Source organism: Ylistrum balloti, unplaced genomic scaffold (genome assembly GCF_031769215.1).
Source record: "Ylistrum balloti isolate Yb309-2 unplaced genomic scaffold, AGI_CSIRO_Ybal_v1 Utg370532, whole genome shotgun sequence".
NCBI lineage: Eukaryota > Metazoa > Mollusca > Bivalvia > Pectinida > Pectinidae > Ylistrum > Ylistrum balloti.
Genome location: NW_026782339.1, coordinates 1565 through 24780, shown reverse-complemented (window position 1 = coordinate 24780; position 23216 = coordinate 1565). Strand labels below are relative to the sequence as shown.

Here is a 23216-nt window from a genome sequence, read left to right as displayed (position 1 = left end):
CTTCCGCGATGAAGAGCTCCACGTGTTTACAATTTCGCGGGAAATATGGCGACGGGACGACCCCGTAGAAAATGTGTCTCTGTATCTTTTGTGGGAGACGATGACGTTGTTCAACATATTGTTCGCGTGGAAGATAAAAAAAGAACAGGTAAATGAAAGACTGTCCATAAATTAGCATATATGTCAATAAACAAGTTGGGCATTAAACAATATGAAACGAAGTCCGTTGCAGACCTCTCGACAGATGCACAGGTACTTGAAGACTCAATTTCAATAGCAATTACTAGGGACGTATATAAAAAAAAAAAAAAAAAAACACACACACACACACAATAGCCATATGAAGTAAGTATCTATGGACAGGCGTGCTTGGTTAGAGGCATCAGATGACTATCACTGGAAGTTTGGCCGCTGTTGCATAAAGTAGTCGAAATGGTTCAGAAGGCACAGAAATATTCCTTTAGAAACGAAACATGTACAGGATAATGGAAATATATATAAATCTCATACTGAGCTTGATGTGGTTTGGGCCAGTCATACCAGCCCGCAATATGTATATGTGGTGAATATCTTATTCTTCATTTGAAACAATGGTAATTGTGGAGAGAAATCATTTTCATATTTGAAGATATATTCAAAAGGGACAGACATTACCTTTCGATTCATGTGTATATCACACATGAATCGAAAGGTCTGTTCTTTATCTGAGGAGAAATTCAGCGTCATAAAAAATTGTAATGTCTGTTCCTTTTGAATTTATCTTCAAATATTGTTTGCAAATGAACTACAGTTGTATCAACTGAAAGTTTCTCAAAGAAGAATATTACTACCAAAACATTTTTTTGATATTTTGAAATATTTACATCACAATTTCTATTTTAATTATCATTTGGCATGGACACAACCAATTTTTTGGTGTTCTTAGTCGAGAGGAGGTGTTTTCACAAGTAACAATAAATGTTAAACTAATTGTTTTGTTCAATGTTATGAGACAAGGTAAATGTATTAAGATTGACTAAATGCATTAACTCTTCAGAAATGTACACTAATTTACATTTACAACATTTTGAACAATAAGCACCTGGGCGTAACATTTCATGTTATAAATGCTAAATGCCAAATATACACTTAGAATGATATCCTGATAATAGGAAATTTATAGTGAAAACCTCAGAACATGTTTTAAAGAAATCAAATCATTTAGCGCTTGTGTAAATTGCTTTGTAATATTTCGTCTTGGCCATTGAGACTATAAGTGATTTATCTCTTATCACAACTATGTTGGCATGTATGTTTTATGACATTCTTAGATAAGTGTTTCAGATTAGTTTCCAGCTGTAAAATGCATGGCAACATATCACCTTTATACAGAAATGGCGGTGATGCAAGTCCAATGTTATGTCCCAGACTTTAGATGAATAATATTATGTAGGCAGCCATGGAAAAATTCGCATGAAATATTAGAACTTACTGAGAACAAATCTAAGATTATAAGTAACTGAATATCTTACATATTTTACTGCAAAATGACAGTTGAAAATTGACCTCATACAAAATATTTTACAGTAATATGACCAATTTTAGCCGAGGTTTGCTAAATTGTTTGATGCGGTTTAGTGCCCATCATTATGTCCGGATGAATTAATCTCAAATGTGACAGATGGGTTTGATTTTTAGCCACATATGACATAAGAGAACCCAAAATATACCGTTTTACGTTGAACACATAGTGGATAAGAATCATGTGGCGTGATACACCCAGGACACCAAACACAATTTAGTGTTGTCGTTGAGTCTCTCCACTCTGCAGTAGATTTACGTTTTGATGGTGAAATGTTCACAGACAATACTCTATGTGACATTACATTTCACATTAGAATTGTCTGGTGTATGACAGGTATATCCACTTTTTTTACAAAATATGTCTGGGATGTAAATTTGAAGTTACAAATATTTATTTATTTATTTACATATACCTTATTTAAATAGAGAATATATTTTCATAAATTTGACTTTAGAATGTACATGAGACATATATATTCCCAAATGAACAGCCTTTGATATCCTGTTACATCTAGGAACTCTACATAAACAGCTGTATTTTCTCCATCATTCAAAACAGAGCTATTGATCATAGTGCAACATCATTCTATGATCTACTACATCATGGTGTTTGATCACCTTGTTTTGAATTTTCAAAACTGGTTATCCCAGAGGTAACAAATATTTTATGACACCAAATTTTGCTTTATATCTACTTGTAAGTGTTTCTGAAATTGCAGAAATACAGCACAGTATAATAGCTACATCTGTTACACTAAATACATCAATGTTTTGTTTTGAAGTATTTATATGAAATATGACTGAGTGATCACAGGTAATACAGACACAGATACTAAAGCCTTCTTTGCAACAATACAAAAGAATGAGAATTCCCTACTATGAAATATTTGACATAACCTGAGGGCAAAAGTTTTCTGATAGACAGTTTTCTGTTCTGTAGCAACTCATTGATTAACAATAATTAATCAATGAAGTGTACTTGTGCATACAGTGCATGAGAAATGCACTCCCAGCATTGCCAATTAGTACACAGTGTTTTATCTATTCTAAATGGTCTTCAGTTATAGTAACATACTGTCTGTTGTAAATTATAATTTTGGATTGGTGCAGTTTTGTTTCCTGTTTGCTTGTATCATAGAATTGTATATGATACCATAATGTCTACCGTCTGGTTGTGTGTATGATGTGCACAAAGGTTTTCCTCAGTGTGTGCTATCCCACAACTCACTGTCACTTACTCAGAAGTAATTAGATTTTTTATCGTGCATTTTAGGACGAAAATCAACTAGTTCAACCCCTGCCCAGAGAAAATATTGTGCTGATGTGGCGGACAATGGAGACATTGCAGAAGAGAGTGATGAAGATATTGTTTGTAGTGTTCCATCCTGTAGGTTTGATTTTCTGTATTCACTTCTGCCACAAGAATGATTAAGCTTTATGTATTCATTTCCAATATTATCATCTGTGTAGCAGACTCATCAATGTCTTTTAACTTTAATAATGGATTTGTATCATTGGAGACAAGAAAACCAAAAAATCTTTATTGATAATTAGTTTAGGCAGGTGTTTGTGACAGAGGCAATTAGTGGAAAAATAGGATGGATAGGAGGAAGAATGCTGAGAGACAGCATCTGTCATTTGTAAGAGGAATGGATGGGAGGAGGCATGCTTATAGACAGAATCTGCCATTGGTAAAAGGGATGGATGGGAGGAGGCATGTTTAGAGACAGCGTCTGTCATTGGTAAAATGGATGGATGGGAGGAGGCATGTTTAGAGACAGCGTCTGTCATTGGTAAAAGGGATGGATGGGAGGAGGTATGCTCAGATACAGCGTCTGTCATTGGTAAAATGGATGGATTGGAGGAGGCATGCTTATAGACAGAATCTGTCATTGGTAAAAGGGATGGATGGGAGGAGGCATGTTAAGAGACAGCGTCTGTCATCGGTATAAGGGATGGATGGGAGGAGGCATGTTTAGAGACAGCGTCTGTCATTGGTAAAAGGGATGGATGGGAGGAGGCATGCTCAGAGACAGTGTTTCTCATTTGTAAAAAGAATGGATGGGAGCAGGCATGCTTATAGACAGAATCTGTCATTGGTAAAAGGGATGGATGGGAGCAGGCATGCTTATAGACAGAATCTGTCATTGGTAAAAGGGATGGATGGGAGGAGGCATGCTGAGAGGCAGTGTCTGTCAGTGGTAAAAAGGAAAGATGGGAGGAGGTATGCTCAGAGACAGTGTTTCTCATTTGTAAAAAGAATGGATGGGAGGAGGCATGTTTAGAGACAGCGTCTGTCATTGGTAAAATGGATGGATTGGAGGAGGCATGCTTATAGACAGAATCTGTCATTGGTAAAAGGGATGGATGGGAGGAGGCATGTTAAGAGACAGCGTTTGTCATTGGTAAAAGGGATGGATGGGAGGAGGTATGCTCAGAGACGGTGTCTGTCATTGGTAAAAGGGATAGATGGGAGAAGGCATGCTCAGAGACATCGTCTGTCATTGGTAAAAGGGATGGATGGGAGGAGGCATGCTCAGAGACAGTGTTTCTCATTTGTAAAAAGAATGGATGGGAGCAGGCATGCTTATAGACAGAATCTGTCATTGGTAAAAGGGATGGATGGGAGCAGGCATGCTTATAGACAGAATCTGTCATTGGTAAAAAGGAAAGATGGGAGGAGGTGTGCTCAGAGACAGTGTTTCTGGATGGGAGGAGGCATGGTTAAAAGACACAGGCAGTCATTGGTAAAGAGGATGGATGGCATAGAGCATATTTGAGAGGCAGAGGCAGTTACTGATAAAAAATGCTATGATGGTAAAACATGTTTTAAAAATAATGTTCGTTAAGTTTTTGAATACTTATGAATATCGACAATGGAAATTAACATAAGTAATAAATGCTATTCAAAAGTAATTTGTCATCGTACCATAGCTATTTTATGCTGAAGTACAGAAATTTCTTACTTGGAATGTGTATCTTGTATCAACTACAGTGTTGGAAGGTGAGGAGTCAATGGCAGGAAGTGGAATGTTCCAGTTTCGTACCCCTAAAAAAACTGGCCAGATGGCTGCCAAAGGTTTGTTAATTTTACTTTCATGCTTTTAAAACGCCTAGCCAGATGGCTGCCAAAAGTTTTACATTTCAGTCCTGCACATCCAAAAGATTCTGACCAGATGGCGGCCATAATTCATACTTACATTTCAGTCCCTTATACCCCTAAAAGGCTTGGCAAAATGGCTTCCAAATGTATAAAGATTTCAGTTCCATACACCCAAAACATCTGTCCTGAGGTCCACCAAAGATATAAGTATTTCAGTGCCATGCAACCCCCCAATTTCTGGTGAATTTGATAGTATCACTTAATTTATTTAGCATACTAAGGAGCATAATGACTAAGTTAAGCTCAATCTGACAACTAGGTTAAATATTATTGTAGAAATACAGATAAAAATTGTTTCTAGGGGAAATGGCAATTTAACATGTCATGAAAATATAGGATAAAAACTGACAGTTTACTTTAATATTGAATGGAATTTTGAGATGTCGACATGTTGATAGATAAGTTGTTACATTTTCCAGCCTCTGAAGCTCGAACACCAAAGTCTATACTGAAGGCTACAGTTACACAAGGTATGATCTCAAAAGCTGTACTATCAGAGTACAGAGTTTTATTTCTTTTTGGTCAGGAAAAATCTATCTTCACAATATATTGTGATAATTTCAGTTCTGTATACAGATAAGTATGTACATACATGAATACAAAGGAAACTTTTTATGAAATATTTTATATGAAAAAAACTAAACATCAGAAGATTTCTATGAAAATTTAAAAAGGACAAAAATGGTGGGCATCTATACAAGTTGAATGTTTTTATTCTGTTACATATCTTGGTTACTGTAGGTTCTTTGACTCCATCATCTACCAGCCGATCCAACAAATCACAAAGAAAGCCAGAAACTACAACTCCATACAAACTACGAAAACGGAATATCACTGGTAAGGTTATTACTCAACATGGTGACAATAAAATTCTTAATTAGAGAAAAGTTAGCAGTTATTTTTTAAAAACTTGAGGTTCAAAACTCAAGCTTTTTGTATGAAAAAAGCAATTGCACAAGAAAACCCATAAAACTTTAAGGAAATTTGATATGTATTTATTCTTTGTATTGTAATGTCTAGTCGCATGACTGTTATTTTTCAAGGGTTTTTGTGTTTGTGTTTGACCAATTATTACTATCAAAGTCATTATTGTATTCAATTTTCATTATTTTTGCTATGAAACTGTGGAAATAGATACCATGAATATAACTTGATATTAAGAGAGAAAATAAAAGTCCATTTCATTATTTCTTTAAAAGATATACCCTCTTTACTTCAGACTTTCAGTAAAAACAATGAAAATTTAAATCTCCAAAACAAACCTTTATGGTATGTATATAATAGACTTTTATGCATTCATGGTGTTATAATCGCTAGATGATGACATCGATTCTGAGTCCAGTATTTCCTCCTCTGATGACAGTGAAGATGAGGCTGGAGCCACTCGTGCTAAGCGGCCACCACTCAGTGTGAAGTCTGCAGGAAATACACTTAAGAGGGGTCGGACTAGGGCTTGTGGAGATGAAGAGGAAATAGTGGGTATTAATAAAAGGAAATTGCCTACCTATTTCATGTACTTATTTTGCGACCCTTCTTTGAGTTTTAAGTGTGAAGCGTTGATTTTGACAGTGGTGAGAGCTAGATATTGTACATAACATGTGACTCTTCTTTTCTAGCCTTCTATGGTACAGTCCTACTTTGATATCCATGCAAGTTCTGCTGTACACACATCAGACCGGACGCTGGCTCGATTAGGATCAACTAAGATGGATCAGGAGGGACTAAATAAGGTTTTACAACAGGTATCGACAGTAGACACCTGTGAGAGTGAAAAGATGTACCAGGAACATAAAGAAAAATTTCCTACATGGATGTTTCAGCTAAGGTAATCACAAGATTGGTATATTGATACAGGCCTGTATTAGTGATAGCATATATTGATCAATTTACATGAAATACAGTAAAGATGTTCAATTCACAAAAGTACATATTGAGATCAGAAAGCAGTGTCAAATTTCAATTTCAAATTTTGTAACTTTGTTACTGTCATAACATTAAGAAGTATATTTTGTCAGTATTCAACACGTCAACTGATCAAAGTTCAAAATCAGTATGTCCGAAGGTCAAGGCCAAATTTTACATCATTTCAATGAAGAATTGTTTTATTGAAGCAAAGTTGGTTGGTACTCAAAGTTGTCTTAATGCATCTATAAACAATACGTTTATCACATGCAGTGTATTTATTTGAAATATTTTTGCATGAATTAGAGCAATGAAGAAGTTTCAGTCAGGGTAAGAGAGGCATGCCATTTAAATAGACTAGTTACAATTTAAAGTGCAAGAGCACCAGTCACTATCTTATTCCGGTTAATGAAAATGAATATTGAATTATACTGTATGAAAAATTATTTCAAATAAATTTCACAGTATAATAATTCTTCTGTGCATTAGTTGTATTCTTGAGCTTTAACATAAGATGGTTTGACACTAGAGCTTTAACATAAAATAGTATGACAGCATGACATCTCCCTGATGTATACCTTGTTAATAGTGTTTGAAACAAGACCATTAACAAATAACGGATAAAAAATAAAAAGTATTCATCATGGCCAACAGAAGGCCCAAACTGGCACTTCTCCTTTTAAAGCTTTTCACAGACAATATTTTGCTATTACATTATAAACAAGGTTGGTCAGATTTAAACAAGAAGTCAGGTGACAAAAGATCATGGTCACCAGTTTTGACCTTTGGGTCCAACATCAATCTTAATGAAGACTTCTTTTTGTGAAAACATCAGTTTGTGATAAGTGAGTTGATATTTTAACCAACCATCTGATCCAAATTGCTCTATGTCTATGGTCCGTCCGTCCATCCATCCATAAACAATGTTTGTTATTGCTATTTTTTGAAAAGTACTAGATGGACCTTTTTCAAATTGCATATGTAGGTTTCCCATGGTCGCTAGTTTTGCCCATTTGATTTTAGAACTGATCAAAAAAACAAAAATGGCAGACTGGCAGCCATCTTGGATTTTTTAAAATGGATTTGTTGTTGCTATTTCTTGAAGTGGAAGATATGGATATCTCTCAAATTTTATTTGTAGGTTCCTCTTGGTCTTTAGTTGTGCTCATGTAATTTTGGGACTGATCAAAAAACAAAATGGCTGAAAGGTAGCCATCTTGGATTTTGACTTTGAAAGTTTGTTATTGCTATTTTTTGGGAAGTGCTTAATGGTTCTTTCTTAAATTTCATGATTAGGTTCCTTTAGGTCCCTAGATATGCCTACTCGAGTTAAGGACTGATCAGAAAGACAAAATGGCCTAGAGGCAGACATCTCGGATTTTGAGTAGTAAAGACTGTTGTTGCTATTCCTTAAAGAAGTACTGAACAGATATTTCTCAAATTTCATATATATGTTCCCTTTGGTCTCTCCTTGTGCTTTTTTGATTATGGGACTGATCAGAAGAAACAAAATGGCTTCCAGGTGGCCATTTTGGATATGGCAGGTAAAGATTATAATTGCTATTTCCTGCAAAGGAATGTTCAAATGTCTTATCATTAAAAGCAAAAAAGAGAAGAGAAAAGATCCAACTTAGTTTTGTTTGCATTTGCATTATCTGAGTTGAAGGATTTATGGTTTATAGTATACATTGTTAAAAATTGATATGTGCATGTGTTATGATTTCTGTTCTGTTTCAGACATAAGGAATAATTACAGACTACAGAAAATCAAAACAAATATCTGTCCTGTTTCATTTCAGTCAAGGTTTCAATATATTACTGTATGGTCTAGGATCAAAACGAAAGCTCCTGGAAGATTTCCGTAAAACTCATCTGTGTGATCTTTCCCACCTGGTTGTTAATGGTTACTTTCCAAGTCTTACTGTAAAACATGTAAGTTGCCTGTTCTGGTACACTTGTATTTATTTGTTTCAGCTCTCGATATTTAAAACAAGTTCAAAACTCAACGTTGAACCCATTACTGTTTTTATTATAGTAAGTAATTTCATTTTATTTTTAATTTTTTAAAATTTTCATGAATTTTTTTCAATTTAGGGGAAAAAAATGAATTGAAATAGATTTAGCTATGAAATATATTTAGTGTGAAATTACTTCTATGATATGTCTCCATTTATTCATAAAAGTATGTAGTAATGGAGATTCTTGCCTGTAAATTTGTGATTTAGAATCTCTCAATGTCCTTGTTATGTCATGATAACGATAGATTTTTCCTTTTTCCAGATTTTGAATTCCATTACTTATGAGATACTGGATTATGATGGCAGTTTTAAAGGCCCATTGGATCAAGTTGCTTGTATACGAAAAGAAATGGAACAACAAGGTATTTACTTCTCACATACAGCAGGTACTTGTTAAGTAGCTGACGTAACAAAAGAGAGTTTATCTTTGAAAGTACAGTGGAAACAACTTAATTTCATTTTGGTTATATCACTTTCTGGTTAATGACATTTTTTTTGAAACACAGATTTTTTCACTATTCCATGTAATCTCATTTGTGATATTGTCACTTATTTTCATGTAAACAATGCTTCATATTTGATACTTCATGACCTGTAAGGTCCAGTTAGGTCAAGCAATTCTGATACTTTTGGATTTTTAATTGATTAGTACAATCCACGCATTACATGCCACAATGGTTAGGCCATGTGTGAGTGGGCCCATGTGACTTAAGATTTCTGATGTGCTGCTGAAATTTCCTGAAAAGAAGTCTTTTGTATGGATACTGGGTTCAATTTCAATAACAATAAAGATTGTTTGTCAAATGATATGAGAAAATAATCAAACATGAACTGTCGTTGAATGGTGTTTGTTTCTAGTTTCAATGACTCATAGGATGCAAAATCGCGGGTTGTCATTGTAAATCTTGAAATTGGTGTGAAACATTTCCCATACAAAGATTAAAATGCTAAAATAACTGATTTGAACTTCAAGTTTCATGAAATGAAGTATAGATTAATAGAAAATTATCAGTCATACCCCTAAAAGTTGAAGAGGCTGCTTATGTCTTTGCTGATATTGTAATCATCTTTTCCAAAATTTTGTTCAGGGCATATAAAACATGATATGGAAGAAAGATTGAAAATCCATTTGGTCTTATCAGAATTTGCAGTTTTTATCTTTCTCTTAAGCATGTATTGCTTTAATTACCATGAGCACTGGTAAAGTGACCATCAACTGAGTTTTCCCTTTGTCGTGTTTCACAACCTCTGATTGACCATTGAAAATAACCACTAAATAGCCAATGAATATGGTGTATCAAATATGAGCTGTTCATGTGGCAAAATATCAGCTAAAGAGACCATAGTGTGACATACGAATGTGATCATGTGTATACTGAACATGACATGATCCTTCACAATAATTTATAATAGTAGGTTAGCTATGTCAAAGAATAAATAAATGAAAGTTAAGGAAAATCACTGTACTTATGGGAAAAACAAGGTGAATTATAAATTACTCGTCAGTGTGGCATATCAGAAAGTTAATGTTTGGTTTTTGACATCTGAAAAAGTGTGTCAACTGTCATGTTCCGTTTCCTATTTTTCTCTGACAAATGGAACATTGTATTTAGTAATTTCCACTGTACTGAAAAACTATTTCCAAATATTATATGCCTGGGTGTATGATCAATGCTCTTCTGATTTTCAGGTTTTCAAGACTTCTTCCTCATAGTACATAATATTGATGGTACTATGTTACGAGGAGAGAAGACTCAAAACATCTTGAGTCTTTTAAGTCAGATTCCTGGTTTTCACATTCTAGCTTCCATAGATCATATCAATGCTCCGTTGTGTAAGTATTAGTGTACAAGTCATCTGTTGATCTTCCTACCAATGCTATGTTCCTTCTTAGTGTCCAACCACAGTAATATTGAAATTTTATTTCTGTCTGTCTGACCACTGTAATATTGAAATTTTATTTCTGTCTGTCCAGCCACTGTAATGTTGAAATCTTATTTCTGTCTGTCCAACCACTGTAATATTGAAATCTTATTTCTGTCTGTCCAACCACTGTTATATTGAAATCTTATTTCTGTCTGTCCAACCACTGTAATATTGAAATCTTATTTCTGTCTGTCCAACCACTGTTATATTGAAATCTTATTTCCCTCTGTCCAGCCACTGTTATATTGAAATCTTATTTCCCTCTGTCCAGCCACTGTTATATTGAAATTTTATTTCCATCTGTCCAACCGCTGTATTATTGAAATTTTATTTCTGTCTGTCCGACCACTATGATATTCAAATCTTATTTCCGTCTCTGTGTCCGACCACTATAATATTGAAATCTTACTTGTTATAATTTAAGTAGGGCAGACTTCGGCACTTACAATAATAGTGAGTATGCCAGATGTTGATTTTCAGAATGCAAAATTCTGTGTACTCTTAGTTGATATCAATAATTCTATTTACAAGTCAAGTCACTTAATTTTCGAATGCAAGGAATGCCATTATTTTGATATATAAGTGAAGAGCAGTAGTTGAATACCATTGTTGCCAAGGGGTCTTAATAATCTCTTTTGGAAATAACAGGTACTATCAAGACTCATATCAATCAGTATAAAAAACATTAAATATGTTTATCCTACTTTATAGGACTGTTTTGTTTATTACTACAACCCATATATTTAATTCAATTTTACTAGTTTGTATTGAACTAAATAGACAGGAAACTCATTCATGAATATCACTTACAAATTTCACTTCTTTTTGAGGCATTATTTCCAGGTACAACTGAAATATGCTATCTTGATATCCAACTTTAATCTGAAGTTGAAAATAATGAGTCGTGATTTCTATATTGTTGAAGAATGCTGTTTTTGTCAGTTTAGAGTATGTTGATAACTATCTGAACTTTTCTCTTCAGTGTGGGATCAGGGGAAGTGTTGTCGTTACAACTGGCTCTGGTACGATGTGACAACATATCTACCATACACTGATGAAACATCCTATGAAAATTCTCTCCTTGTACAACAATCTGGTGGTCTTGCCCTCAGCTCTATGACCCATGTGATGAAATCTCTCACATCTAATGCCAAAAGCATCTTCTTTCTCTTGGCAAAACATCAGCTCTCCAACAAAGACAACAGCACATATATGGGTCAGTATATACCCGAGGTTGATATTCATAATTACCATCTATCTGAAAATGAATTAAAGATTTCCAATCATAAAATGTTTATGCAATTACTACTTGATAATATGATCTTGGCTGTCGATGTGTTTTGATGTTAACCTGAATTCATTGTAATAGTTACTGGACTTTTACCTCCCTGTGACATTCTCCTCCAACAGGTCTGTCTATACAGGACCTGTACCAGCAATGTCGAGAGGCCTTCCTTGTTAATAGTGATCTCACCCTACAGGCTCAGCTCATCGAGTTCAGGGATCATAAACTCATCAAATCTAAAAAGGCAAGTTGTATACATGTTCATGATGGTATAAGGTTGAATTTCATGTCAACACAATGCACTGTACATTGTACTGTTGGGACATTTAAACTCCGTACATCGATTGTGGGGGCATTTAAACACAAACCACTGTAATTTCAATATAATGTACTGTTAGGACATTCCAACACACACCACAGTTAGGACATTTCAACACACAGCACTGTTAGGACATTCCAACACACACCACTGTTAGGACATTCCAACACACACCACTGTTAGGACATTCCAACACACACCACTGTTAGGACATTCCAACACACACCACTGTTAGGACATTCCAACACACAGCACTGTTAGGACATTTCAACACACACCACTGTTAGGACATTTCAACACACACCACTGTTAGGACATTCCAACACACAGCACTGTTTGGACATTTCAACACACAGCACTGTTAGGACATTTCAACACACACCACTTTAAGGAAATTTCAACACACACCACTGTAAGGAAATTTCGACACACACCACTGTAAGGAAATTTCGACACACACCACTGTAAGGAAATTTCGACACACACCACTGTAAGGAAATTTCGACACACACCACTGTAAGGAAATTTCAACACACACCACTGTAAGGAAATTTCGACACACACCACTGTAAGGAAATTTCGACACACACCACTGTAAGGAAATTTCGACACTACATATTGATGATCATACTTAATTTTCTGAAGTAGCTTTATATTGAGAAACTCCAGGTTTATACCCAATCTTCTGAATCCATTCTTGCTCAATATTATTGGATGAAATAATTTATGCAGTGATCCTATTTTCTGCAATGAATTCATTTGGTGGATATCAGATTGATCTAATTATGCAGTGCAGTAGTTTTATGTGTAAAAAGTAAAAGGTAAAAATAATTTTTTTTTATCTCCAGAGTTTTGATGGCATCGAGCATCTTATGATTCCAATAGATTCTGGAACCTTGACAGAATTTATAGATCAACATGAAGACACCTGAGATTTTGTATTTCATGAAATCAACATGAACATTGGAAATACAATTTACATAAATCACTTGGAGGACGACGTGTGATTTCTGCCTAACAGATGTCCGGTAAATTGAGATGATAAGCTTTCATTCTCTGATAAGATTATACATCAGTCACTATGGGTACAAGTTTCAACTGATCCAAGGTGGAAATAGCTTCACCAAAAAGATTCAAGGCATATCTTTGTCAATACAGTGAATCCAGGATATTCTGATTCTGATAGTCCAGAATACCAGTAACATGTACTTACTAGTCTGGAAGTTCAAATTAACGTTCTGGAAATTCTTTTTAGGAACAGTATGGGCTTTTTGTAGTAATATTCTCACAGGTTGGGTCATTATTTTGTAACCATGAGCACATGAAGAAACTTTGTTGTGTTCAGTCACCTGTGCTACATATGTACAACATACCACTAGATATTGTGTACTTGTAATGACTGCATGCAGATTGTGCATTTACCTGTGGAATTGGTGTCAGAACTATAGCTACTTCTATACAGGACAAAATTAATTATAATTGTAACGAAAACATCAGATATAAAAATTATGTCGTTCTTGTTTTCCAGTGTTTGACACAAACTTATTCAATACAATATGTATTTATACATAGCAACTCTATATGTAGAGAAATGTTAAATATTTTGTGCACAGGGATACATTTATTGGTATTAAGTAAAACTAAAAGACAAAAACAAATAATGTAATATGGGTGTAAATCACAGATATTCAAAGTTAAATTTGATGAATGATAATGGAGCTATTCTCCCTCAATATTTGTGCTTAAACATAGCACCAATTTCTGTGTTATCAGTGAAAGCACAGACTTTCTGTATATGAAGTTGAACTGAAAGAAAAGACTTTAATTTTCTGGTATAAATGTGCAGTATTTTATTGCCTTTAAATCTGCGAGTCTACCCTATGTACTTACCTTACAGTAAATGTCTACTACATGTTCATGTAGTTGCTGTAACTGATTTGCCTAGATAATGTTAGTGTGGATGTCAGGATGTTAGCCCCATACCCAGGGTGCCTAGATAATGTTAGTGTGGATGTCAGGATGTTAGCCCTATACCCAGGGTGCCTAGATAATGTTAGTGTGGATGTCAGGATGTTAGCCCCATACCCAGGGTGCCTAGATAATGTTAGTGTGGATGTCAGGATGTTAGCCCCATACCCAGGGTGCCTAGATAATGTTAGTGTGGATGTCAGGATGTTAGCCCTATACCCAAGGTGCCTAGATAATGTTAGTGTGGATGTCAGGATGTTAGCCCCATACCCAGGGTGCCTAGATAATATTAGTGTGGATGTCAGGATGTTTGCTCTATACCCAGGGTGCCTAGATAATATTAGTGCTGATGTCAGAAGAGGTTGATCAGATAATGTTAGTGTTTGTATTTGTATGGTTAACATGGATGTCTCACTGTTAATGTGGGCTGCCTAATTAGTGCTGATAGCCTTTTAATGTGTGTGAATGATGAAACAAAAAGTTTATTATTCTTGCAGTTATTGATTTCTTGCTATTTATGGAATAAAAATTTGGAAAAGAAATCTTGTATTTGTTATGTGTTAATACAACAAAAATGCATGAGAATGTTTATATTTTGATAGTCTTATAATTAATACTGTTTTCAAAACCTCTATTTCAAATTTTATTGTTAATGTATTAACTGTAATATTTTATTTAACTTGAAATTAGTTGGTCAGGTGCAACACTCACCTTTCACCCAATTGTGTACCAAAAGGTATGAGGCCATGTTTGGGTACTCTAGCTCCAATGCATATATGGATCAATTGATTGGCAAATTTCTTTGAAGTTGTAATTTAGAATTTCAAAAGGCTCATCAATGATTTTTGTGTTGACATAGGTAGTGCTATGTCAGTCTCCGCTACCTGGAGTTTTCTTTTGACAATTTGACTCAAACTTCATACAATGCTTCTTAACCAAAGAGGCTTGTTTGAGATTGCTTTGCAGGTGGGTTGTCCCTGTTCCTGCCATATTTAGAGCAAATCAGTATTTTTTAAATTCTATTTCTGCGAGTAATTGTGATATACAGATCTATCCTCCGGGTTCAGTTCCTGTTGACACTATACATCTAATCTGCTAGGATACTCATCATATCTCAAACAAATGGACAAATTATATCAATAGAATAAATACAATGAATATCTATGGCTATTGTTTCATAAAACTTTCCAGAAACCTTGCTGGGCAGGCGAAACATCCACTTCTTGAGTAAATTAAGTAATTCGAACTTGACAGAGGTCTGTTATGCTCTGGTACCAGTGTTAATTTTTGCTGTTGATAACTGTGCCCAAAATTACACACAAACAATGAAAACCTATAAACACTGACTAGTAATGGAAGAAACCATGCTGCAACTACAGAACTGACCAATCAATAGATACATGAAGTATGGGTAGGTTAGAGGCACAAACAAATATGTTGTAAGATACAGAATGAGCTGTAACAAAACATACGTTATGTACGTCACTCTTTGAGAAGTACTAAATGAAAAATTCTCCAATGTGTACATGTGTGTTAGTTTGCCTTGGTCCCTATTTGTAATTTTTTAATGTTGGTACTGATTGAAAAAATGGAAATGCCATCAAATGACTTGGATGGATTTTGACATTTACATGTATGTTGACCGTTACCTATGTCCATTCCACCCCATTCCAAATAAATGTCATATCTTGAGATTTGGGTCAATAGTACCATACCTTTTGTATCATAACATCTACACCTTATGGTGGTCATAACTCAGGGATAAAAACATCAAAGGTCAAATATGACAACAGTCTCAAATAATTATACTGATATGTAATTGAGGGGGGAGGGGTTCTGGTCCTGGCAATTTTCTAGCTAAGTAAACATGGATGGACAGTCCATCCTTTCATGTTCAGAGCAAAACTTTACCCACAGTTAAGCAAGGATCATGAAAGTTGTACACATTGGCTATACTATTGTGCTGTGTACTGAATTCATGGCCCTTTACCCCTGAATTACTGAGTAAATGGCCTTTGTTAATCTTTCATGTCAGGGCCCTCAATCTCTAAATTACAGAGTTGTTATCCTTTGTTAAAATTTTTTTGTCTGAACATAACTTTGATCACAATTCACAAGGATCATGAAACTTGGTGTATATATTGGTTATACGAAGACAATGTGCTGTGTGCTGAATTCAGGGCCATTGACCCCTCAATTACAGAATTATTGCCTTTCATTGAAAATATCTTGTGCAGATTATAACTTTGCTCGCATTTTCAGCTAGGATGTTGAAATGTGTATACATGGATCATACCAACACAACGTGCAGTGACCTAATGTTAGGGCCCGCAACTCCTTAATCATTAAAATTGTGTGTCTGGGGCATTTCTTTGCATATATTTAGATAAACTAGGATATTGAAACATTATATATACATCATGCAGTCATACAATAGCAAGGTCCATGACCCCTCCGTTACAGAGTTATTGCCCTTTGTTAAAATTTTGTGTCATGAGTATGGAGAGCTTTGCTTGCATTAAAACTAGGATCATGAAACTTGGTGTAAACATTTGTCATACTAAGGAAATGTGCAGTATACCAAACTCAGGGCCTGCAACCCCTTTATTACAGAATTATTGCATTTTGATAAAACTTTGTGTCCAATAAAATAGTTTTTGGGCAACATTCATCAATTACACTCATACTCTTGTTCACATTTTGGATAGACAAAAATATGTCTTCGAAATGTAAAACAAAAATAATCACAGGTATTAAAGGATGTAACAGTCATCTGACTATAAATTCCTATATATGTTATAAGAACAGTAGTAGTAGGAACAATTAAAATGGTTTGGAATATTTCAGCAGCAAAGACAAAAAACTCTCTTCATTTCAGTTTCTTAAAGTTCCCACAAAATTTCAACTCAATGGCAGCAGGGAAATTGAGAAAAATTAACATGTTTTTCAAGATTTCAGCCATATTTGACTTTTGAACAGACCCAAAAAATAACATCACATTGTCAGGACATTCTCAGGATTATTTCAGGCAGGTGGCAGCTCAGTCCCAATGCTAGAACTTAAGAATATCAAAACAGGTATTTATCAGAGAAACTATAACTACAATCATGTAACAAAATAGCTGCCTTATCTACCATATTGAAATTCAGAGGAGGATTAAAAAACATAACTCTTTTGTCAACTTCCCTTCTGTCCTCCACACCCTCATCATTTCAGGAGTTTCAGCTTAATCCAACCTTTGGAACTTAGAGAAGAAGTCTAAAATGTAACAAGAGCTTAACGGTCACCTGAGGAATATATGTCAATAATCTGGGGATTTTAAAATGTTGCAAAAATGTAACATCACTTGTGCAGGACCATGTGTAAAACATCTGTACCAAGTTTGAACATGACCCACCCAATGGTTCTTGAGAGGAAGTCCATAATGTCTTAGCCAAACAGAGGCCAGGGTGGCCATCTTGGATTTTGAATCACCCCAAAAAGTTAAAACACTTGCCAGGACCTTATGTAGAACATTCGTATCAAGTTTCCCCTTTTTCCCCCTATTGGGGCCACACCCTTTTTCTTCGCAAACTTGAAGCGGCTTTCCATGGGGATGCTTTGTGCTAAGTTTGGTCAAAATCCATCCAATGGTTCTTGAGAAGAAGTCATTTAAAGAAGGTTTTTACATATGGCCCCTTTTACACCCCTTACGGGCCCCAAAGGGGACATAATCACTTTTTTCAACATAATTTCATATGTCCTTCACTAAGGGATGCTTTCTACCAAATTTGGTTGAAATTGGTGTAAGTTGAATTTTTTAACCCTTTTGAGCGCCCCCTAGTGGGGCCGTTTTTGACCCGATTTTTTTTCATTCGCAAACTTTGTAGACCTTGTCATAAGGACCCTAATATATGAAATATGAATTTAATCTGACCGTTTGTTCATGAGAAGATTTTTAAAGATTTACCTAATTTACCCCCTTTTTCCCCCTCCTGCAGCCCCTATTGGGGCCACACCCTTTTTCTTCGCAAACTTGAAGCGGCTTCCCATTGGGATGCTTGTGCTAAGTTTGGTCAAAATCAATCCAATGGTTCCTGAGAAGAAGTCACTTAAAGGTTTTTACATATGGCCCCTTTTACACCACTTATGGGCCCCAAAGGGGAAATAATCACTTTTTTCAACATAATTTTATATGTCCTTCACAAAGGGATGCTTTCTACCAAATTTGGTAGAGATCGGTCAAAGTTGAATTTTTGAGCGCCCCCTAGTGGGACTGTTTTTGACCTGATTTTTTTTCATTTGCAAACATTGTAGACCATGCCATAAGGACCCTAAATATCAAATAGGAACTTAATCTGACTGTTGGTTCATGAGAAGAAGATTTTTAAAGATGTACCTAATTTTACTCCCTTTTTCCCCCTCCTGCAGCCCCTATTGGGGCCGCACCCTTTTTCTTTGCAACCTTGAAGTGGCTTCCGATGGGGATGGTTTTGTGCCAAGTTTGGTCAAAATCCATTCAGTGGTTCTTGAGAAGAAGTCGAATATGTGAAAAGTTAACAACGCATGACAGACAAATCATGATGGCAATAGGTCACCATGAGCCTTTGGCTCAGGTGAACTGAAAAGTTTACAAATGGCACACCATGCACAATAATCGATACATTGTCATCCTGACTTTTCTGAACAGATAACCTTTAAAGAGATTCCAGTCAAAACAACAACAATGTTAAAATGCAATATTTTAATAAGAACCCATCTTATCACACATTAATATCACACAGCCTTAATGAAGACCACAGCACTTGCGTCAATATTTTTTAAACCAGTATGCTTCTTTACATTTAGAAAAATATCTTTGTTACTGGACATTTTCTTCAAACCATTCATGAGACTCGCTCATGACATTAAAATTAAAGCAGATCATCCTCATTGATTTCTTTTTAAAGAAATATTATGTGATAGTACAACATCTTGAGATTCAGAACAAATCTGTACAACATGAACATAGTACATTGATATACAGGTATCTCCGTAACTGCCTGAGTGACAGGTTTGCTACGTTTACAACCATGGACATAGTGTACAATTAGTGTTTACCAAGATAGAAAATTGGAAAACTTCATAAGATAGGTGGAAAAAAAAACAAATTGATTCAAATGATTCCAATTTTTGTTTGGAAATGCAATAACTCAAAATTTAAGAGGATATATATTTTGTAGTCATCTTTAAAGTATTCAAAATTAAGATATTCTGTCATTATGTATCTCACCATTCTAGAACATCTCAACATTTGGAATAGTGTACAGGGATACTACAAAATGGCATGAAAAGAAGATTGTTTTTAGTTTCTTTCAACTTCGATCTTTTGTACCAGCAATGGGCATAAAAACAATCATTTTAAGAATGAACAAGAATGAAAAAACTTAAAGTGTATTTCCTTTATTTTGTACAAATGAATAATGCCAGTTTCCAACAGTTTTTCATGAACTTGCATGTACAGTCGGGAAATGTATTGAAATAAATAATTCCTCTAAATGTTCATTTATTTATTGGTGAATCAGATACTAAAACAAAATCCACACTTGAACAGTTCAAAGGTTGATTCAATCAACCGTAAATGATACGCATTATGACAGAGTTTGCATGATATGCTGAGTATTCACTTTCTATAATCAGATCAACTGCTAACCAAATGAATGTTATTCCATTTTAATTCAATATCATAGCTGTTTACAATCTTAAATTCAAATACAATGTCCGTTTACGATCTGATTCTAAAAACAACACTTTATCAATAATATCCAATATATAGGTCTACATAATTGATGGCATCTGTGTAAACAATGCGGACGTCTGAATTTTTTTGACTAGTGAAAATGGAAGCAGTAATCATCTTCAATATTTATTGGTTTTACTCGAACTTGATACCCTGGGCTAAAGGCAGCTCTTTTCCACAGTTGATTGTGCTGTTAAAAGAAGAAGACATCTTGTTACTCACCAATTCCAAATAGATAAAACAAGGGCACATCACTCTGGATATGTAAAGTTTCATGGAAAAAACTTTTGCAGGAATAAAGTGATGTTCATATTTCAATGGTATATAGATCCTACTGGGTTCATGTGTAAAACTTGTTCCTTCACCTCTATTCTGTGTGCAAACTTCATTGTGTTTCAGCAACTACCTTGTTACAGTATACATACCATGTGGATCGCCTCATGTACTGTTTCCAAGCATCACTACCAGACTCGCGCCCGCCTCCAGTGTGCTTCTCACCACCTAAAACAAATCAGTATTGTATAGAATTCATTATGAATTATCAATGAAAATAAAATGTAGCTTAATTTCATAATCTGCATTTTTCATCCCAAAGTACAGGATATAGAACACAGAGTTACATCAAACATTGACTTACCAAAAGCTCCCCCAATTTCTGCACCACTTGTAGGAATGTTGACATTCACAATACCACAGTCTGATCCTTTTGGTCTGAAAGCAAAATATGATCATCTTTATAATTACTTGATGAAAGTAGTTGACTTTGGTTTGATTCAATTTCCTTAGAACAGACAAGATCATACAGAGATGGTGCCTATAAATGACTGGGCCACACTCACAGACCAACTACCATCTAAAGAAATGTAATTATCTGGACACAGCATCACGGCACTCTAAGTTATTACTCTTACAAGGAGACAATGTTTACCAGAGTTGTCTTGACCTTACTAGTAAAAAAATGAGGAATAGAGGTTAGAAACAGGAGACAACCAATGGAACTATTTGTTAAGCATACAAAGGACACCTCTCTTTTTTAAAATGGAGCAAAATGTTAAGATTGAAAAATTTGTAATCGATATAAGCATTTGCCTGCCCTATCTATCTGACCTAGCCTTAATCTTCCCCTCTCCTTCTTGACCTATCCTTCATCTACCCTCTCCATTTATTGACCTACCCATTCTATCTGACCTACCCTATCCATTTGAAGACATTGGTGAGATCTTTGGTGAAGAGACTGCTAGTAAGACCTTGTTTAACTTCGTTGTTCCATTTCATCGCATCGTCCAGGTTCTGTAATTACAACATACTTTTATCAACATCACATCTTATTAATGCATTAAGTGATAAGAACTAGTCTTTTCCCATATGTCCCCACAGAGACACAGCATTCTCTTTACCTAGACTGGCGAATTCTTGGTTTTACTTGTGTAAGATTTCCTTGCCTTACCGTAAAGTAAAGACAAGGGTATTTTCCATTTTAATGGGGACAGGACCATTAAAAGAGCCTTATTTTTCAACTCAATATTTTTTCATAATAACAAGTACAAAATAAGTGGTTTACGATTGTCACTAAGCTGTCTTTTGATGTCTTCTTATCTTGAAGATACTTACAGAGAACTTAATCACATAAACCACAGGAGCAAATGTTTCCTTGTGGACAATAGGAGCATCATGGGCCAGGCCAGTCACTATCGTCGGTTCAACATAGTGTCCAGGGAGATCCATCACCTGATGCAAAAGCAAAGAGTTAACAGCAAAATTCATCAGAATTTTTTTTACATAAAGACACTAAGTAAGGGGTTAGTGAGAATTGGCTGTAATTTCATAGGTTTCTAGGTAAATTGTATAAGAGCTACTCCCATTTAACATTTTCCCCACCACAGGACTCTGGTTTTTGTTTAAAAGTACCATCCACAGAATTTAATTGATAATTTCCTTCAAGGCAATAGACAGGGAACCAAACCCGGTGTCAAAGTGATTTATTTTGTAGTCCTAGGGTCAAATACACTTTTTACTAGAATAGCTCTAAAGGCTTTTCCAGCAACTTTTTCAATCTCATTGAAGATGATTTTTCTTCATATACCATACATGACAAAAGTATAGAAAATATATGATACCTTTCCACCATATACCACTGTGCCACCTTGTTCCTTGGCCTCTGAGACAGCATTCAGGTACTGATCTACTCCTTGTTGGCTGTGCATGGGTCCGTACAGAGTTTCAGCTGTAGAAAACATGTGCATCTTCATATTAACTTACAACATGGAAACATGTGCATCTTCATATTAACTTACAACATGGAAACATGTGCATCTTCATATTAACTTAGTTTCATATTAACTTACAACATGCTTACAACATGTGTGCATCTTCATATTAACTTACAACATGGAAACATGTGCATCTTCATATTAACTTACAACATGGAAACATGTGCATCTTCATATTAACTTACAACATGGAAACATGTGCATCTTCATATTAACTTACAACATGGAAACATGTGGAAACATGTGCATCTTCATATTAACTTACAACATGGAAACATGTGCATCTTCATATTAACTTACAACATGGAAACATGTGCATCTTCATATTAACTTACAACATGGAAACATGTGCATCTTCATATTAACTTACAACATGGAAACATGTGCATCTTCATATTAACTTACAACATGGAAACATGTGCATCTTCATATTAACTTACAACATGGAAACATGTGCATCTTCATATTAACTTACAACATGGAAACATGTGCATCTTCATATTAACTTAGAACATGGAAACATGTGCATCTTCATATTATCTTACAACATGGAAACATGTGCATCTTCATATTAACTTACAACATGGATCTTCATATTAACTTATGGAAACATGTGCATCTTCATATTAACTTACATGGAAACATGTGCATCTTCATATTTACTTACAACATGGATACTTGTGCATATTCTTCTTAACTTACTACATGGAAACATGTGCATCTTCATATTAACTTACAACATGGAAACATGTGCATCTTCATATTAACTTACAACATGGAAACATGTGCATCTTCATATTAACTTAGAACATGGAAACATGTGCATCTTCATATTAACTTAGAACATGGAAACATGTGCATCTTCATATTAACTTACAACATGGAAACATGTGCATCTTCATATTAACAACATGGAAACATGTGCATCTTACATATTAACTTACAACATGGAAACATGTGCATCTTATATTAACTTACAACATGGAAACATGTGCATCTTCATATTAACTTACAACATGGAAACATGTGCATCTTCATATTAAC

General features: G+C 35.0%; 2 protein-coding genes across 2 annotated transcripts; one reads left to right on the top strand and one right to left on the bottom strand.

Annotated features, from left to right (window-relative positions):
- Nucleotides 1-45: 45 nt before the first annotated feature.
- Nucleotides 46-13390, top strand: LOC132555956 (origin recognition complex subunit 2-like). The gene is made up of 13 exons (XM_060220338.1): nucleotides 46-148; nucleotides 2837-2950; nucleotides 4559-4642; nucleotides 5146-5196; nucleotides 5468-5584; nucleotides 6044-6201; nucleotides 6343-6551; nucleotides 8428-8560; nucleotides 8909-9008; nucleotides 10337-10480; nucleotides 11555-11788; nucleotides 11983-12101; nucleotides 13025-13390. The coding sequence occupies exons 1-13, from the start codon at nucleotides 46-48 to the stop codon at nucleotides 13106-13108; spliced, it is 1650 nt and encodes a 549-aa protein (XP_060076321.1). The 3' UTR covers nucleotides 13109-13390.
- A 5462-nt stretch (nucleotides 13391-18852) lies between these two features.
- Nucleotides 18853-22183, bottom strand: LOC132555953 (alpha-aminoadipic semialdehyde dehydrogenase-like). Its single transcript, XM_060220330.1, has 6 exons — nucleotides 22020-22183; nucleotides 21514-21630; nucleotides 21095-21192; nucleotides 20540-20613; nucleotides 20328-20403; nucleotides 18853-20092 (listed from the first exon to the last, which is right to left on the bottom strand). The coding sequence occupies exons 1-6, from the start codon at nucleotides 22149-22151 to the stop codon at nucleotides 20038-20040; spliced, it is 552 nt and encodes a 183-aa protein (XP_060076313.1). The 5' UTR covers nucleotides 22152-22183; the 3' UTR covers nucleotides 18853-20037.
- Between the last annotated feature and the right edge of the window lie 1033 nt (nucleotides 22184-23216).

Excerpts from the sequence above, each read along its gene's own strand:
- LOC132555956 (XM_060220338.1), top strand. The coding sequence starts at position 46 with ATGGCGACGGGACGACCCCGTAGAAAATGTGTCTCTGTATCTTTTGTG. Across the intron at positions 6,552-8,427 it reads ACATGGATGTTTCAGCTAAG|TCAAGGTTTCAATATATTAC; the intron begins GTAATCACAAGA and ends GTTTCATTTCAG. Across the intron at positions 11,789-11,982 it reads AGACAACAGCACATATATGG|GTCTGTCTATACAGGACCTG; the intron begins GTCAGTATATAC and ends CTCCTCCAACAG.
- LOC132555953 (XM_060220330.1), bottom strand. The coding sequence starts at position 22,151 with ATGAAGATGCACATGTTTTCTACAGCTGAAACTCTGTACGGACCCATG. Across the intron at positions 21,631-22,019 it reads CAGTGGTATATGGTGGAAAG|GTGATGGATCTCCCTGGACA; the intron begins GTATCATATATT and ends CTTTTGCATCAG. Across the intron at positions 20,614-21,094 it reads AATGTCTTCAAATGGATAGG|ACCAAAAGGATCAGACTGTG; the intron begins GTAGGTCAGATA and ends TTTTGCTTTCAG.